General features: G+C 38.0%; 2 protein-coding genes across 2 annotated transcripts; both read right to left on the bottom strand.

Annotated features, from left to right (window-relative positions):
* Positions 1 to 1164: 1164 nt before the first annotated feature.
* LOC137252806 (collagenase-like) lies at positions 1165 to 2665 on the bottom strand. The gene is made up of 2 exons (XM_067788886.1): positions 2268 to 2665; positions 1165 to 2150 (listed from the first exon to the last, which is right to left on the bottom strand). Exons 1-2 carry the CDS (start codon positions 2534 to 2536, stop codon positions 1586 to 1588), a joined length of 834 nt encoding a protein of 277 aa, XP_067644987.1. The 5' UTR covers positions 2537 to 2665; the 3' UTR covers positions 1165 to 1585.
* Positions 2666 to 12271: 9606 nt separating this feature from the next.
* LOC137252807 (collagenase-like) lies at positions 12272 to 13437 on the bottom strand. The gene is made up of 2 exons (XM_067788887.1): positions 13164 to 13437; positions 12272 to 13043 (listed from the first exon to the last, which is right to left on the bottom strand). Exons 1-2 carry the CDS (start codon positions 13430 to 13432, stop codon positions 12479 to 12481), a joined length of 834 nt encoding a protein of 277 aa, XP_067644988.1. The 5' UTR covers positions 13433 to 13437; the 3' UTR covers positions 12272 to 12478.
* Positions 13438 to 18788: the final 5351 nt, after the last annotated feature.

The raw sequence follows: 18788 nt of genomic DNA on the forward strand, positions 1-18788 counted from the left end.
CTAGAGTCAGCTATGGTCCACCTTTATGGCGATATCCCGAAAAGGCGTCCACGCATAGAACTAGGGCCCACTCCGTTTTAAAATACCCATCAGACCCTTTTGTTTGATACCCATATTGTACAAACGCATTCTAGAGTCACCCCTGGTCCACGTTTATGGCGATATCTCGAAAAGGCGTCCACCTATAGATTTAAGGCCCACTCCCTTTTAAAATACTCATTATCACCTTTCATTTGATACCCATATCGTACAAACAAATTCTAGAGTCAGCCCTGGTCCACCTTTATGGCGATATCCCGAAAAGGCGTCCACGCATAGAACTAGGGCCCACTCCGTTTTAAAATACCCATCAGACCCTTTCGTTTGATACCCATATTGTACAAACGCATTCTAAAGTCACCCCTGGTCCACGTTTATGGCGATATCTCGAAAAGGCGTCCACCTATAGATTTAAGGCCCACTCCCTTTTAAAATACTCATTATCACCTTTCATTTGATACCCATATCGTACAAACAAATTCTAGAGTCAGCCCTGGTACCCCATTATGGCGATATCCCTAAATGGCATCCATCTGTAGAACTATGGCCCACTCCCTCTTTAAATACTCTTTAATACCTTCCATTTGATACACATGTCATACAAACACATTCCAGGGTTACCCTAGGTTCATTTTACTACGAAATGATTTTCCCTTATTTTGTCTCCATAGCTCTCAACTGAGTATGTAATGTTCGGTTACACCCGAACTTAGCCTTCCTTAATTGTTTTTTTTAATGTGATTTTTTTCAAGCTGATACTAATTTTAAATTCTTCTACTTAAGTACACATTCAAAATATATTAGCATTGAAAATTAATAAGGAGAACAGGTCGAATATCGTGGAAAATTAACGATTTTCCATGGAATGCCCGTACTATGGACTTTGTCATTGTAATTCTAAGCCAGATTTACATTCTCCACCACTTAGTTGCAACAAAAGATCTTCAGAACATAAATGTGGAACAGAGATTTAGTTACTTGAATACAGTTGAATGCAGGCTAAACGGATTAGTAAGAAATGTTATCTTTAAACTTCATAGCGTAAGGGAAACCCTTTATCCTACGCTTATAGCTTACAATCCATAAAGCGCGTTGCAAATAATTTTCTTTCTCATTTTACAGAAGTAAACTTTATAGCACTTTTTATTAAGTTCAAAATACTTATGACGCAATTCGAACGTAATCCGAATGTAAACCAGTCATCTTATATAATTTGAAGTAACATGACTTTTTGTTATGCAACGACTTTAGTTCTTTAGTGATCCAGACTTGCATTGACTCATCGTATGAACAAATACGTTTGGACACATACTTTTCATAAAAATTACGACTGATACCATTAAAATATAAAACGATCTAATCGACGTCCACATTATGTACTACGTACTTAAATTTCGAGAAAAACGTTACATTTTCGGTTATACCGAGAAGGCAAAGATATATATGCAAGGGTGCTGTGATGGCTCAACCCTGTCAGATTAATTCTTTTTTATAATTTATAATTATAATTAATAATTTTGAGGTCAATACAAGAACTTTCTATTATTTAAAGCCTAAGCCCCGTATTTGCTAGAATCCAATCCAAGTAGGAAGTAACACGAGTATATGCAGCTGGTGCATCACTTTCACATCCTTTGTTTGAATAAATAGATATAATACCAATTTGAAGCTTTGAATATGCCAACACCAATGGGCCACCAGAATCACCACCACAAACTCCAGTACGATTGACAGTGGCAGTACAAATTTTTCCGGAATCGATAATAGATGAACCATATTCTTCAGCACATACTTCGTTCGAGATCACTTTTAAATTGGCAAACTCTAAAACAGGTGAATTCGATGTGGCTGTATCAGAGGTAAGACCCCATCCAGAAGCCTCTACAACTTTATTGACGTAAGTGGGATACCGTGAAGCACGTTTTGGTAGAGACACCGATTGAATGGCAGCTGAATATTTTACAGCTGGAATTTTGATCAAAGCTATATCATTTCTAGCAGTTTCCATTTCGAATTCGCGATGAACTTTAATATTACTTTTGTCAACCTCCAGGCGTACAATGGGATCTAAGCGAGTGATGCTGCCTAAGTATACGGTCACATTCATTGCCCTGAAATTAAAAGGATTGACTAGATCTGATTGCGTATCGACAGTACGTTATTGAGTGATTAAATTAATTGTGTCACACCCTAAAACATAAAGTACAGACATATAATTCAAAACTTACGTTAAAGTACAATGAGCAGCCGTCAGCACCCATTCATTGCTTATTAGAGATCCACCACAAAAGTGAGAAATTTCACCATTAAATAACGACAAACCAGCCTGATAAGGAAACTGATTAGCAGCAGCCGTTTGGCCATTTGTTATACGTGGACTTGCAACTGCCTTTTGCACCATAGACCCTAAGCGTTCACGTTGTGTATTTCTACGTCCTGGAATTTCAAACGCCGAGGCAATGCATAGTAGGAGCGACAAAGATATCAACAATTTCATGTCGCTGCTGTTCAAGCAAATTCAGACTGACTAAAGTATTGGCTATTTTGGTTTATTTATAGTGTTTTTCAATGGCGTACTATGGGATAGTGTTCAATATTTTGTCATAAATGCATATTTTTAGGCAATTCACGGTATATGGGTATTTGACTGAGCAACAAGCGAGATTTTTATTTTCTATCGATTATGGATACTTCGGATAAATTTTAACCTTTCACATTAACTCCAAATTTTCAATTGTCCTAGAAAGAACAGAACAGTGAGAGTAAGAGCAAGAGTTAAGTTACAAAGAAAGGGAAGAGATAAATTGAAAAAAGTTGAAGAAAAAAGGGAAGGGGGAGAATAAGAGCAAGAATTAAGATTCACAAAATATGTAGAGACAAATTGAAGAAAATAGGCAAATGGAAGTATAACTATACTTTACTTGGAAATAAGCTAGTAAAACTAAAAATACATATTAGTTAGTTTATGTATATAATTTCAAGATTTTATTTTCAAGCATTAAGCCCTGTGTTGTCCTTAATCCAATCTATGCATACAGCCTCGAAAGACACTAAAAAAGCTCGATTACAAGCAAAAAAAAATGTCGCTTGCCCCAAAAATAATTTCTTCGACCCTCCTCATAAAAACAAGCAGGAAAAGCGTGCACTGAAAGATGGGCCTCAAAATTTCCAATATCATGTGTAAATCCTATGACGTTAGACTCATATCTCTAATGAGATAGCACTTATGGCTCACGATTGGCATACTAAGCATATAAGTTAGGCCTAGTCAGTAAAAGCAGATGTAGGAAGAGGTTTTTGCGTTTGGTCGTCAAACAAATTCTGGTAACACTATGGACACTTTTAGTCTAAGGGAGGTCTTTATTGACCGGCCAGCTTGAACTAACCTAACCAGCGTCTAAGCCATAAAGTAAGTTGTTGCTGCTGCATTAGTCGCTAGATTGTTTATGTGTCCACCTAGGATTGCTTTTGTTCTTCTTATTTCGAACTTAGAGACTGAATAGGTATCAAATATATGCTAAAGCTAAAGTCGTTATTTAAAATCCAAAAACATTTCGGTATTAAGAATTCAAATGTTTTCAGGTATGGCGAAGGTTTTACCACATTAACATTTTTTAAATGTATATGTGTGCTCATAACTGATCTATCTCGAAAAGTTATAGCCATCAGAAGCTACCATTATGGAGACAAAAATTGTATACTCTGAAAGCTTTTCTCAACTGAGCATAAAAATAATCAATATAGGATATTCAGGAACCTGTAAGCCTGCAGATCTGCCGTTAGGCATGAGAATTCTGATATCCGATATAGCAGGGCAATCCCCGTCTATACGCATTATATGCCCTTTCTACATTGGCCTGTTATTGGAAGTGGCGTCCAGCGACACGTATCAAACTAAAGACCTTGAGAAGTATCACGCCCTTGCGCTTACAACAAGGGCATCCAGCCACACACCACGGACTTTAGGGTACACTTTTTCGCATTGTGCCGCACAGTGCAGATTTTATGGTATACTTTTTCTCAATATCCCCAACATTGCAAACTAAATGCCTTGAGAAAACTCCCCCGAAAGACTTGATAAGTGCCATTGTAAAAAGACCACGAGAAAATGCTTGTCTTACTGGGTATCTTGCCAGTGTTCAAACGACTGAAAAACTTTTTGTATGTCTATTACATTTATAAAAAGTTCAAACTGGTGACGTGGTCTTACTTTATATTTCTTTCTATGTTAGTAAAAAAAGTAAGGACGGGACTGTCTTCGGCTGTGCCATATCTTTAATGAATGGAGCTAAACAACAATGTGTTGAATTTTAAAAGATTCATATAATCTGAACAATCAGTTGTATGAGATATATACTATATATACGACCGATCTTAACAATGTATGCCTTATTGTAAACGTCCTGGGAAACTTCAAGCTTCTAGCTCTTAAAATGAGGAAGGAATTACATTAAACCTCCTATCTGAACAATAGGTTGGATCAGATATATATTATATGTATGTATGACCGATCTAACACATCTTTTAAAAAGAAAATGTATGCTTTATATGTAAGCATTCTGTGAAGCTTCAGCCTTCTAGCAGTTAAAAAGAGAAATAAATGACAAAAACCCTATTATTCGCAAAATCGGTTGTATGGGGGATATATGCTATAGTGGTCCGATCTGGTCAGTTCCGACAAATGATTAATTGGTCACCCAAATATACCAGCTCACCATATTTCATCGAGATATCTCAAAAATTGAGGGACTAGTTTGCGTTCAAACAGACAGACAGACGGACGGACGGGCAGACGTAAATGGCTAAATGAACTCACCGAGCGGATTGGACTACTATAGCATATATCCTCCATAAAACTGATTTTTCAGAAAAGAGGTTTTTTTATCAGACAGAAGCCCAAAATTTACTAAATGCTTTGCTTTCATACCGAACGTCGAGATTTCAGAACCCGGCAGACGTAAATTTAGTCTATCTGCATGACTCTTAAGAAGTTTTACCTCTTAGTCTGCCTCTGGCTGGCGAAAATCCTTGGGCTGAACCCTCCTAAATGGTGCCGGCTGGTAATAGTCACTACAGTAACCCCGCTAGGGGAGTGCTAGCTAAGTTCAGGAATCAGTGCCATCAGTGCCTTAGCTCCTTAATAGCTCTGGCATATGGCAGGGGCTCTTGAACGTGGTCTCAAAGTGGGGGCCGGACCGGTGGTGTTATGCGTTGCCGTGCCGATGTTCAGCCTGGCTGGGGGCCCCCTCAAATAGCCTAGTCGCTAACGGAGCCTTCTGGTAAGCAGGCCAAACCCAGTTTTAATTTTGCCATTACCCCAGGTATAGCGGATCTCTGCCTGGGGTGGACGACCCCATTTTCCGCAAATCGTGTACAGCTGGGTATGTAATGTTCGGTTTCACCAGAAATTAGACTTCCTTACTTGTTAGTTTTAAGTTTAAGACACGGCGGAAGTATACAAGATGGCATCATGATGACATGCGTACAAACATAAATATAAATTGCATGTACTTTGTGTTTGTTCGATGTGCTAATGTCAAGATCGTGCTGCGACGAAAGTTGAAGTTTCAAATCATATTAAAAAAGTAAAAATGAGTTGGTTTCCGGTCACCTGTCCCTGGTTCTGGCATGCTGCAAAGCCGACTTGGGTAGAGCTGGATTTCGATTCGATTTATAATCGATTCAATCGATCTTTTTTGGGAATGAAGAGTCGTACACTTATTCACAGGTATTACAGTTTTAATCGGATAACGTTAGGGTGCAATGCTGAAAAAGGGCCCAGGAATACATAAACTTCCGTATACCAGTATTATAAAGGTTGAAAAATATTTTTATTGAGCCTGGTCCATTCCATGGTATATTCCCGGCCATGCTACAAGTCTCAAGTAGGGCGGTCGTGGAATGGCTTAAAATAATATTCGATGGGTGCATATTTATTTATTTATTTTTTTTATGGGTGCATAAGACTGTATCATGTACCGCACTCTTGGAGAACTGCTCGTGTAGCTTTTCTACCAAAGGCGGGGAAGATCGGTCACGTGTATCCCAAAGACTATAGACCCATTAGCTTAACATCATTTCTGCTCAAAACCTTTGAGAGGCTGATAGATGTGTACATAAAGTCCAACGTGGATAAAAAGTTGCCCTCCACAACACAGCATGCGTACACCAAAGGCAAGTCGGTAGACACCGCATTGCATAGGGTGGTAATAAGCATAGAGAAATCCCTGGAATATAAGGAGTATGCACTAGGAGTCTTCTTGGACATTGCCGGGGCTTTCAATAATGTTGCAAAATGGGCGATTATGGATGGTCTTAATTACATTAAAGTACATCCTGCCTTAATCAGATGGATCGACTGCATGTTAAATTGCAGAAAGATTACATCACAATGGGGATTGTACGAGGCAACGAAATCAGTGGACAGGGGCACGCCGCAGGGAGGGGTGCTATCACCTCTGCTGTGGATGCTGGTCATCAACCAACTGCTCAGGCAATTCGATGAGGGACCCGTAAAACTTACGGCTTACGCAGATGACGTTGCAATTTTCATAAGTGGAAAATGCCTTCCAACGATTAGTTCTTTGATGGATCGGGCGCTTCGGGATATTCATACCGGGGCATCTAATGTCGGGATGAAAGTCAATGCGGAGAAGACAGATATGGTCTTGTTTACAAAGAGGTACAAGGTTCCAAATTGGACCAGGCCTAAGTTAGGAGCGGTGACCTTACAGGAGAAACCTTGCACAAAATATCTAGGAATATCCTAGACAGTAAGCTGTCATGGAAGCTCAACGTGGAGGAGAGGGTCAAGAAGGCCTCAACGGCACTCTATGCATGTAAAAGAATGCTGGGGTGTACGTGGGGCCTATCGCCCTCTCTTTCTTATTGGGTTTTTACAACGATTGTAAGCCCTATTCTATACTATGGAGGTCTTGTTTGGTGGAAAGCCACACAAAAAACAACATACCTCAAAAAATTAGAGGGGGTATGCAGACTATCGATGCTTAGCATTACCGGAGCCCTGAAAACAACCCCGACGGCTGCACTGTATGCCATTTTGCACATCCCACCTGTAGACCTGGTAGCAAAGAACAAAGCGTTAACGAACGCAACCAGGCTCGGTGCTTCGGGGCAGCTTGAGCGCCGACCATATGGCCATAGTAGTATAGCGTCATCAGTCACAAGACGAACAGACTACATGATTCCCTATCTGCGCTTCGAGGGAGATCTTAAGGCCACAATAGAGGTGGACGGTTGGCGCAAGGGTGCGCAAATGGCGGACGAGGCGATACATGTGTACACCGATGGTTCCAAAATAGTGGAAGGAGTAGGGTCGGCGGTATACTGCGCTGATCCGGAAATAAGCAGATCCTACAGGCTGCCGGATTACTGTAGCGTTTTCCAAGCGGAAATATTAGCCGTAACCAAAGCAGTAGAAACCCTGGAAGAGAATAGATTAAGCTGCAACCGTGTTAACTTTTATATTGACAGTCAGGCAGCTATTAAGGAAATAATCTCGCATATCACAGCATCTAAATGCGTGTTAGAGTGTAAGCAGTCTCTGGAGAGAATCGGGACAGGGAGAAGCATACATCTCTATTAGGTCCCAGGGCATATGGGAATAGATGGGAATGAAAAAGCGGACGAATTAGCTAAAAAGCGCGCATCCCTTGAAGTTTGCTCCGTAGACGTCCCAATTAGATTGGGCAAGATTAAGCGAAGGCGAGAGGTGCACATGATCGACCAAGCAGGAAAGGCGTGGGTTCAAGCGCGGGGCTGTAAAGTGTCGAAGATTATGTGTAGGTCTTACAACCTGAGACTAACACAGTTGCTTCTATCATTAAAAAGAGAGGACTGTATACTCATGACGGGTATTCTGCCGGACACTGCCTTCTCGCGTCACATGCCTTTAAATTAGGCTTGGTCAGTGATAGCAGGTGTAGGAAGTGCGGGTTGGAGGAGGAAACGATCGAGCACGTTCTGTGCTCGTGCCCTGCACTAGCCAGGCTAAGACTCCAGCTATTAGGAGTGATACAGCTGCCATATCTAGAAGCAGCAAGTGGCTTAAGTCCTAGGAAGCTTCTAGTATTTGCGAAGAGGACGGAGTTATTTTATAACATATATATATAAAAGTAATTTTTATTCAAATAGCAAAATATCTGTATTAATTTTAAAACTAAATAAAGCTGAGCTTAGAACAAAAAACTGCTTTGATACACAACGGAACTTTTCATCACCTATTGTTATAAGCAAATTTCAATAAAGTTGCCAAAACGGTTTTTTTGCTCTCCTGAAAAAGTGGCTTTGCTGACAGAGTGTATTGAAAATAAGCCGACCATATTTTAAAGATTACTCTTTGTGTCCTCCCCCAGGGAAAGGTGGGAACCCAAAGGGTGAGACTTGGTTCAAAGCCAAGCATGTCAGATATATCAAGTAAATAATGGCATACTTTATAAGATGCTTTACTAAAATCAGTGTATATAACATGGGTGTGAAAATTTTCTCTAAACCAATTTGAAATTGTCGTTAGAAATGTTATCTTTAATACTATGTTCAAACAGAAAAATAAATTGAGGAAATTTCGATTTGAATTGAGTGCTGTTCATACAACTCGATTTAGCTTACACAATAGTAATTTGATAGCTGGTTGGCTCATCTCTACAGCAAGAACATACCTTTGTTCAGACTGTCAAAATGAACACGCACATTATTAGGCGAATGAAATGGAATGAAAACATAAAACTTTGAAATTTTTGTGTGTTGTAAGAAAATGTGTTCAATGTTTTGGTTTCATTTTGAGTTTGCCATCTTCTTTTGACAATCCCTACTCCAGTGAAATGAAAGACATAAAATCAGCTGATGAGATGAGCCAACCACATAGTTCAGCCATGCGTAACTGACGTTAAAATATACTCAATAAACACACTTTACAATGTTGCATTTGCAGTTTGAAACAATTTATTACCCAATTTTTTTTAAATTGGCAATTTATTATTACAATTTATTATATGACAAATTGCGTAATAAATTGCCCAAATAGTATAAATTGCCAATTTGGTGTGTGTTTGAACCTAGTATAAACTTCGTAGCGGAAGGAAAACTATTTACCCTACGTTTAAATCTTACGAAACCATAAAACGTCAACGCTATGCAAATAATTCCCTTTCTCATACGTAAACTTTATAGCACTTTTTTGTTAAGTTCAAAATACTTATGACGCAGAATAGCATAAAGAACGTAATTCGCGTGTAAACCAATCTTATATAATTTTAAGTGACATGACGGTGACTTGTAATAGTGTCAAAGTAACTAGCGTGAATGAAAAATTGCGATTTTAATTCCAAGTTTTCTATTCATAATATGAAACTATTTTAAGATATTTTTTCGATTTAATTTTCAAAGTTTAAAAGAAGCGCTTTTTCCAATATTTTGGAAATTAATGCTAGTAAATATCTCGTGTCATAACAAGAAATGCAAATTTCGAATTAATATCGCGCGATTTTTTATTCCAAATTGTCGCCTGCGGCAATCTTTATGGAGACTAAAGCGAATAAAAAAACAAGTAAGGAAGGTTAAGTTCGGGTGTAACCGAACATTATATACTCAGTTGAGAGCTATGGTGACAACATAATGGAAAATAACCATGTAGGAAAATGAACCGAGGGAAACCCTGGAATGTGTTTGTATGACATGTGTATCAAATGAAAGGTGTTAAAGAGTATTTTATGAGGGAGTGGGCCATAGTTCTATAGGTGGACGCCATTTAGGGATATAGCCATAAAGGTGGATCAGGGTTGACTCTAGAATGCGTTTGTAAGATATGGGTATCAAATGAAAGGTGTTAATGAGTATTTTAAAAGGGAGTAATCCTTAGTTCCATAGGTGGCCGCCGTTTCGAGATATCGCCACAAAGGTGGACCAGGGGTGACCCTAGAATTTGTTTGTACAATATGGGTATCAAAAGAAAGGTGTTAATGAGTATTTTAAAAAGGAGTAATCCTTAGTTCCATAGGTGGACGCCGTTTCGAGATATCGCCATAAAGGTGGACCAGGGGTGACCCTAGAATTTGTTTGTACAATATGGATATCAAAAGAAAGGTGTTAATGAGTATTTTAAAAGGAAGTGATGCTTAGTTCCACAGGTGGACGCCGTTTCGAGATATCGCCATAAAGGTGGACCAGGTGTGACTCTAGAATGCGTTTGTACGATATGGGTATCAAACGAAAGATGTTAGTGAGTATTTTAAAAGGGAGTAATCCTTAGTTCCATAGGTGGACGGCATTTCGAGATATCGCCATAAAGGTGGACCAGGGGTGACCCTAGAATTTGTTTGTACAATATGGGAATCAAAAGAAAAGTGTTAATGAGTATTTTAAAAGGGAGTAATGCTTAGTTCCACAGGTGGACGCCGTTTCGAGATATCGCCATAAAGGTGGACCAGGTGTGACCCTAGAATGCGTTTGTACAATATGGGTATCAAACGAAAGATGTTAGTGAGCATTTTAAAAGGGAGTAATCCTTAGTTCCATAGGTGGACGCCGTTTCGAGATATCGCCATAAAGGTGGGCCAGGGGTGACCCTAGGATATGTTTGTACGATATGGGTATCAAATGAAAGGTGTTAATGAGTATTTTAAAAGGGAGTGGGCCTTAGTTCTATAGGTGGACGCCGTTTCGAGATATCGCCATAAAGGTGGACCAGGGATGACTTTAGAATGTGTTTGTACGATATTGGTATCAAATTAAAGGTATTAATGAGAGTTTTAAAAGGGAGTGGTGGTAGTTGTATATGTGAAGGCGTTTTCCAGATATCGACCAAAATGTGGACCAGGGTGACCCAGAACATCATCTGTTGGATACCGCTAATTTATTTATATATGTAATACCTGCCAAGATTTTAAGGGTTTTTTATTTCGCCCTGCAGAACTTTTTCATTTTCTTCTACTTAATATGGTAGGTGTCACAACCAGTTTATAAAGTTTTTTCTAACGTTATATTTCGCGTCAATAAAACAATCCAATTACCTTACCATATTTCATCCCTTTTTTCGTATTTGGTATAGAATTATGGCATTTCTTTCATTTTTCGTAATTTTCGATAACGAAAAAGTGGGCGTGGTCATGTCGGATTTCGTTCATTTTTCATACCAAGATAAAGTGACTTCAAGTAAGTACGTGAACTAAGTTCATTATAGATATGTCGATTTTTGCTCAAGTTATCGTGTTAACGGCCATGCGGAAGGACAGACGAACGACTTTGTATAAAAACTGGGCGTCGCATCAACCGATTTCGCCCGTTTTCACAGAAAACAGTTAACATTATAAAATATATGCCCCTACCAAATTTCAAAAGGATTGGTTAATTTTTGTTTGACTTATGGCATTAAAAGTATCCTAGACAAATTAAATGAAAAAGGGCGGAGCCACGCCCAGTTTTAAATTTTCTTTTATTTTTGTATTTTGTTGCACCATATCATTACTGGAGTTGAATGTTGATATAATTTACTTATATATTGTAAAGATATTAAATTTTTTGTTAAAATTTTACTTTAAAAAAATTTTTTTTTAAGTGGGCGTGGTCCTTCTCCGATTTTGCTAATTTTTATTAGGCGTACATATAGTAATAGGAGTAACGTCCCTGCCAAATTTCATCATGATATCTTCAACGACTGACAAATTACAGCTTGCAAATTTTTAAATTACCTTCTTTTAAAAGTGGGCGGTGCCACGCCCGTTGTCCAAAATTTTACAAATTTTCTATTCTGCGTCATAAATTCAACTCCTCTACCAAGTTTCGTCGCTTTATCTGTCTTTGGTAATGAATTATCGCACTTTTTCGGTTTTTCGAAATTTTCGATATCGAAAAAGTGGGCGTGGTTATAGTCCGATATCGTTCATTTTAAATAGAGATCTGAGATGAGTGCTCAGGAACCTACATACCAAATTTCATCAAGATACCTCAAAATTTACTCAAGTTATCGTGTTAACCGATGGACGGACGGACGGACATGGCTCAATCAAATTTTTTTTCGATCCTGATTATTTTGATATATGGAAGTCTATATCTATCTCGATTCCTTTATATATGTACAACCAACCGTTATCCAATCAAACTTAATATACTCTGTGAGCTCTGCTCAACTGAGTATACAAAGAGAAATTTGGCCGACTCAACGCCAGAGTTGGATGGTCTAACAACCGCGACACGACTCACAATCTTATTTCTCCTAGCTCCATTTTGCGTGTGCGGTCAATAGTTTTTATTATAGTTATTTTAGAATCTATCGCGCACTAAGCAATTCAAATTTGAGAAAAACGTGACTTTTTCGGTTATGCCTGGAAGCCACGGATATATATTCAAGATTGCCGTCAGATTAATTATTTTGTATAACTTATGCTTATAATTAACAATGCTTATAATTAGAAATGCAATTTATTTAAAGCTGAAGATTCGTATTTGCTCGAATCCAATCCAAGTAGGAAGTGACACGAGTATATGCAGCTGGTGTATCAGCTTCACATCCATTGTCTGAATAAAAAGATAATATACCAATTTGAAGCTTTGAAGATGCCAACACCAATGGGCCACCAGAATCACCACGACAAACTCCAATACGATTGACAGTGGCAGTGCAAATTTTTCCGGTATCGATAAAAGATGAACCATATACTTCAGCACATAATTCGTTCGAGATCACTTTAAAATTGGCAAACTGTAAAACAGGTGAATTCGATGTGGATGTATCAGAAGTACGACCCCATCCAGAAGCCACTACAGCTTTATTAACGTAAGTGGGATACCGTGAAACACGTTTTGGTAGAGACACCGATTGAATGGCAGCTGAATATCTTACAGCTGGAATTTTAATCAAAGCTATATCATTTCTAGCAGTTTCCGTATCGAATTCGGGATGAACTTTAATGTTACATTTGTCTACCCTCAGGCGTGCAGAGGGATCAAAGCATGCAATGCTGCCTAAGTATACGATCACACTCATTGCACTGAAATTGAAAGGATTGACTAGATCTGATTGCGTATTGACAGCACGTTATTGGGTGATTAAATTATTAATTGTCTCACACCCCAAAACATACAGTACAGGCAGATTATTCAAAACTTACGTTAAAGTACAATGAGCAGCCGTCAGCACCCATTCATTGCTTATAAGAGATCCACCACACAACTTAAAATTTTCACCATTGTATACCAACAAACCAGCTTGATAAGAAAATTGATTAGCAGCAGCCGTTTGACCATTTGTTATACGTGAACTTACAACTACCTTTTGCACCATAGACCCTAAGCGTTCACGTTGTGTATTTCTAGGTCCTCGAATTTCAAACGCCGAGGCAATGCATAGTAGGAGCGACAAAGCTAACAACGATTTCATGTCGCTGCTGTTCAAGCAAATTCAGACTTACTAAAACATAAGCTACTTTTATTTATAGTATAGTTCAATAGCGTACTATGGGATAGTTTGCAATATTTTGTCATAAATGCATATATTTCGGCAATTCACAGTATATAGGTATTTGGCTGCGAAACAATCGAGAGATTTATTTATACTTCACCTTAACTCCAAAGTTTCAATCGGTCGGGAAAGAACAGAGCGGTGAGAGTAGGAGAAACAGTTAAATTACAAAGAAAGGCGAGAGATAGATTGGAGGAAGGTCAAGAAAGAAGAGAACGGTGAGAGTAAGAGCAAGAGTTAAGGTACAGAAAAAATGCAGAGACAGGTTTAGGGAAATAGGCGCAGGGAAGTATAACTATACTTTATTTCATAATAATTTTTATATTAGACTTAAACGTAGCGAAGCAACGGACGTTATGCTAGTAAAATTAAGAATACATATTAATTATATTAATGTGTATTATTTGACAATTGATTTAAAATTAATTTTCAAACATTAAGCCCTGTATTGCCCTTAATCGAATCTAAGTGAGGAACACGAATATATTTATTATTTATTTATTATTTAGATGTCGACACCAATGCACCACCAGAGTCACCAGCACAAATAGATACTTTATTTGTGGTAGCAGTACAAACTTTGCCAGCATATACTAAAGATTCACCATAGGCTGCTGTACATGCTTCGTTCGAGATCACTTTAAAATGTGCAATCTGTAAAGTCTGAGAACCAGCGGTTGCGTTAACAACTAACTGTGCGGCCCCATCCAACCATAATAACCTTTTCGCCCTTGTATGTGGGATGAGATGAAGCACGAGGTGGAGGCGCACAGGTTGAATGAAATTTGTATATGTTACTGCAGGAATTCTAATCAAAGCTATATCATGAAAAACAGTTTCAGCGTTGAATTCAGCATTTAAATTAGCTCCTGACCACATCAAAGCTTATGGGGGCATTTGAACGAGTGGTAATTGAGTGAGAATTAAGTTAACACTGAATATACCAAAATTTGAAAACATAAAAAATAAGAAAATAAATTTGGCAAATAAATACAGATTTTAGGGCTGAAGTAGTCTGTTTATATCTTACAATTTGTTGCTAGTTAGCGATCCACTGCACCACCATCGCGTTGGTCCTCCATCATACAACGATAACCCAGCTTGATAAGAAAATTGACAGGCAGCAGCGCTTTGACCATTTAATATACGTCCACTTGGAACTATATTTAGTTCCAAAGACCCCAAGGTATTACCTTGTGTATTTCTAATTTCTCGAATTAGAAACGCCGAGGCGAGGCATAGCAGGAACGACAAAGTTATGATCGATTTTATATTGCTGCCGTTTAAGGGTATGGTTAAATGGCGTACTATCGAGTTATCTACATTATTTTGCCACAAAATCATATATTTCGGTAAGGCACAGTACAGTATTTGTGGATATAAGAACCATTGAAAATGCATGTAATTCAGTACTAATAAGCGGAAAGTGCTTATAAAAACCGGCTTTTAACCTCAGATTGGGCTTATACTGATATCCTCGTTTACTGGCACATCTAACATAACCAGTTTAAAATGACACAAGTGAAATTTTGTTTCTATTTTAAATTTAAAAACCTCTTATTTTCTACGTCTATTTAATGCTTTTCGCCATTTTCGGCTAGGGCTAACCTTCACTTTATCTGACAAAAATCGTCCGTAGATCTGTCAAAAAAATGTAAGCTAGCGTTAACTAAAGGCGGTGAAAACAGCCCCAAGTACGCAAAATTGCACGCGCGCAATAACCATTTGTTTGAACAGAAAAATCAACAGAATGTGTATCCATTCTAGAATACAAGAACTTAAAACAATATTAGCACTTGTGTACACAAAATTTCGATAATATTTTTATACTAATTGCGCATTATTTGTTTTCCTGACAGTATAACCGTTGGGCTCAGAAACACGTTTCCATGAACTGGTAACAATTTTCGGATACATTTACACATTTTCGGGCAAGTTTTTTATACCTCTCATGAAAATGAAATGGTATACTAACTTTGTCACGAATCTCAAATTTGTAAGTGCTTAAGGGAGAACAGATAGACCCACCGATAATCATACTGTATTGATCAGGATGAAGAGCTGAGTTGATTTAGCCATATCCGTCTGTCCGTCTGACTGTTTGTATGCAAACTAGTCCTTCAATTTTTGAGATATATTGATAAAATTTGGTGAGCGGGTATATTTAGGTGTCCGATTAGATATTTATCGGAACCGGTCGAATCGTACCACTATAGCATATATCCCCCATAAAACAAATTTTTCAGAAAAGAGGACTTTTGTCATATCTTCCTTAATTAATCATATTGAAGCTTCAAACTTCACCATATGCTTTCGTATATTGCACATATTTTTGTCTGAAAAAATGTATGAGATAGGTCGTATATATAGCATATATCCCCCACAACCGTTTGTTCAGATAAAAAACTTTTCGCAATTTCTGCCCCATTTTCACAACTTCAAATTTCACCTAATGCTTACGCTTACGTCATATATTATTGAAATAAGTGATTCATGGTCATAGTTTTTACATGCAGACCACAAAAAACGGGAAACTTTGCATACTCACACAAATTACCTACCTACTTTTATACTAAGCTGAGCCGAGCTCACAGGGTATATTAATTTCGTTCGTATAACGGTACCCCGTAACGGCATAAACTAATCTAGATAGATATAGGCCTCTATATACCAAAATGATCTGGGCGAAAAATAAAATTCCATTAGCCTTGTCCGTCCGTCTGTCCGTAAACACGATAACTTGAGTAAATTTTGAGACATCTTAATGAAATTTGGTATGTGAGTTCCTGGGAATTCATCTCAGATCGCTATTCAAACTGAACTAAATCGGATTATAACCACTCCCACATTTTCGATATCGAAAATTTCGAAAAACCGAAAAAATTCGCTAATTCATTTTCAAAGACGGATAAAGCGATGAAATTTTGTAGGCGGGTTGACCCTATGATGCAGAATAGAAAATTATTAAAATCGGGTGACGCACACGCCTCTTTAAAAAAAAGTTTTAAAAGTCAAATTTTTACAAAAAATTTAATATCTTTACAGTATATAAGTAAATTATGTCAACATTCAACTCCAGTAATGATAAGGTGCAACAAAATTCAAAAGTAAAAGAAAATTTCAAAATGGGCGTGGCTCCGCCCTTTTTCGTTTAATTTGTCTAGAATACATTTAATGCTATAAGTCGAACGAAAATTTACCAATCCCTGTGAAATTTGGTGGAGGCATAGACTCTATGACGGTAACTGGTTTATGTGAAAATGGCCAAAATCGGTTGAAGCTACGCCCAGTTTTTATACACAGTCGATCGGTCTGTTCTTCCGCTCGGTCGTCAACACGATAACTTGAGCAAACATGGATATATCTTTACTAAACTTAGTTCACGTATTTATCTGAACTCAGTTTATCTTAGCATAAAAGATCGCCACGCCACTTTTTCGATATCAGAAATTACGAAAATATGAAAAAAGGGATGAAACATGGTAATTGGATTGGTTCATTGACGCAAAATATAACTTTAGAAAAAACTTTGTAAAATGGGAGTGAGAGTCCACCTATTAAGTAGAGGAAATTTAAAAATTCCTGCAGGGTCGAAATCAAAAGCCCTTGGAATCTTGGCAGGATTACTGTTCGTGGTATTACGTATATAAATAAATTTGCGGTACCCGACAGATGATGTTCTGGGCCACCCTGGTCGATACGTCGAAAACGCCTTCACGTATACAACTGAGGGCCACTCCCTATTAAAACCCGCATTAACACCTTTCATTTGATACCCATGTTATACAAACACATTCTGGAGTCACCCATGGTCCACCATTATGTCCATATCTCGAAAAGGCGTCCACCTATAGAACTAAGGCCCACTCCCTTTTAAAACACCCATTAACACCTTTCATTTGATACCCATATCGTACAAACACATTCTAGAGTCACCCCTGATCCACTTTTATGGTGATATCCCGAAACGGCGTCCACCTATAGAACTATGGCCCACTCCCTTTTAAATACTCTTTAATACCTTCCATTTGATATCCATGTTATACAAACACATTCCAGGGTTACCCTAGGTTCATTTTCCTACATGGTGATTTTCCCTTATTTTGTCCCCAAAGCTCTCAGCTGAGTATATAATGCTCGGTTGCACCCGAACTTGGGGTTCCTTACCTGTGGTTTGTTTTCTTTTTTTTGTACAGATTTTCGATTGCCAAGCGTTTTGTACCTTTAGTACGTTACTTAAATTTTACTCCCTTTTTTCTATTCTACAACTTCTACAAGCTACGCATATTTAAACTAATTAAACTACTTAATCCCGGTCCACTCGTTTCCGGCTCCTGCTACTGCTTCCAGATTTTTAGATTTCATTAAAGTTACGGCTTCCGCATTTCAGTTCGTGTCGCAGTACACTACTCCTGAACGGATTTATATGGCTTCTTGAAGGGCTCCATTTCGTTGCAAATTTCACCCTCCTTAAAAAACTTTACTTTCATGATAATTCATGTTTTATGTGATACGTATTTTCTTTTTTCCCCCCACTTAATTCAATCAATTATTGCTTTTTGACCATTTTATTTTGAGTTTGTGCTTTCGTAAATCGAAGCTTAGTTCACTTTCCTTCACAGTTCACAAAACCTTTTATTTAAACATTTTAATGTTTTTTTTTTTAATTGTACAACATTCTTTATAAATATCCCTTTTTTCCCTTTCTAAAAAGTACAAAAAACCCAAAGACCTTTTACGTTTTTTTTCAAAACTTTCCCTATTTTTGTCCTTTTTTCGGAAGACAAAAGCGTTGATTACTAAACTTTGGAAACTTTTCTAAAAATTGTTCAGAACTGCCCGAACGCGACTTCTCGACAAGCAAGTCTTTCGTCATTCGATCTCCACCATTAACTGTCCTCAGCTTGCGCTAAATGTCTCCTAAGCTAAGTTTCAACCGCAGTCCCGCTATTTCCAAAAAAATTGTTTACGAACTATTTTCTACACTATTGTTGTTAGAATTGTATGTCCTATACCAACTTGTTAAATCGAACCCTACTCCAATGCTTCACGCCGCTGTTTTCTCAAAACTATCTATCTCACTTCTTCGGTACAATTTGAGACATTCGCAATCACAGTGGCAGTCCCGCTGTTAAGGTATCTGTTAAAAACTGTTCCCACTTTTTCGAATTCATCTTCGAACAAATCGCTCATTTGCTGCAACGGCGTCATAACTTGGGAATACCAACACTTGCAACCCATACCTGTTTCCTCTGGCGACCGGAGGTGAGTAGTA

This window comes from Eurosta solidaginis, chromosome 5 (genome assembly GCF_040869045.1).
Source record: "Eurosta solidaginis isolate ZX-2024a chromosome 5, ASM4086904v1, whole genome shotgun sequence".
Lineage (NCBI taxonomy): Eukaryota > Metazoa > Arthropoda > Insecta > Diptera > Tephritidae > Eurosta > Eurosta solidaginis.

Coding starts and splice junctions, on each gene's coding strand:
- LOC137252807 (XM_067788887.1), bottom strand. CDS start 13,432: ATGAAATCGTTGTTAGCTTTGTCGCTCCTACTATGCATTGCCTCGGCG. Junction 13,044..13,163: donor GCTGCTCATTGTACTTTAAC/GTAAGTTTTGAA, acceptor TTTCAATTTCAG/TGCAATGAGTGTGATCGTAT.
- LOC137252806 (XM_067788886.1), bottom strand. CDS start 2,536: ATGAAATTGTTGATATCTTTGTCGCTCCTACTATGCATTGCCTCGGCG. Junction 2,151..2,267: donor GCTGCTCATTGTACTTTAAC/GTAAGTTTTGAA, acceptor TTTTAATTTCAG/GGCAATGAATGTGACCGTAT.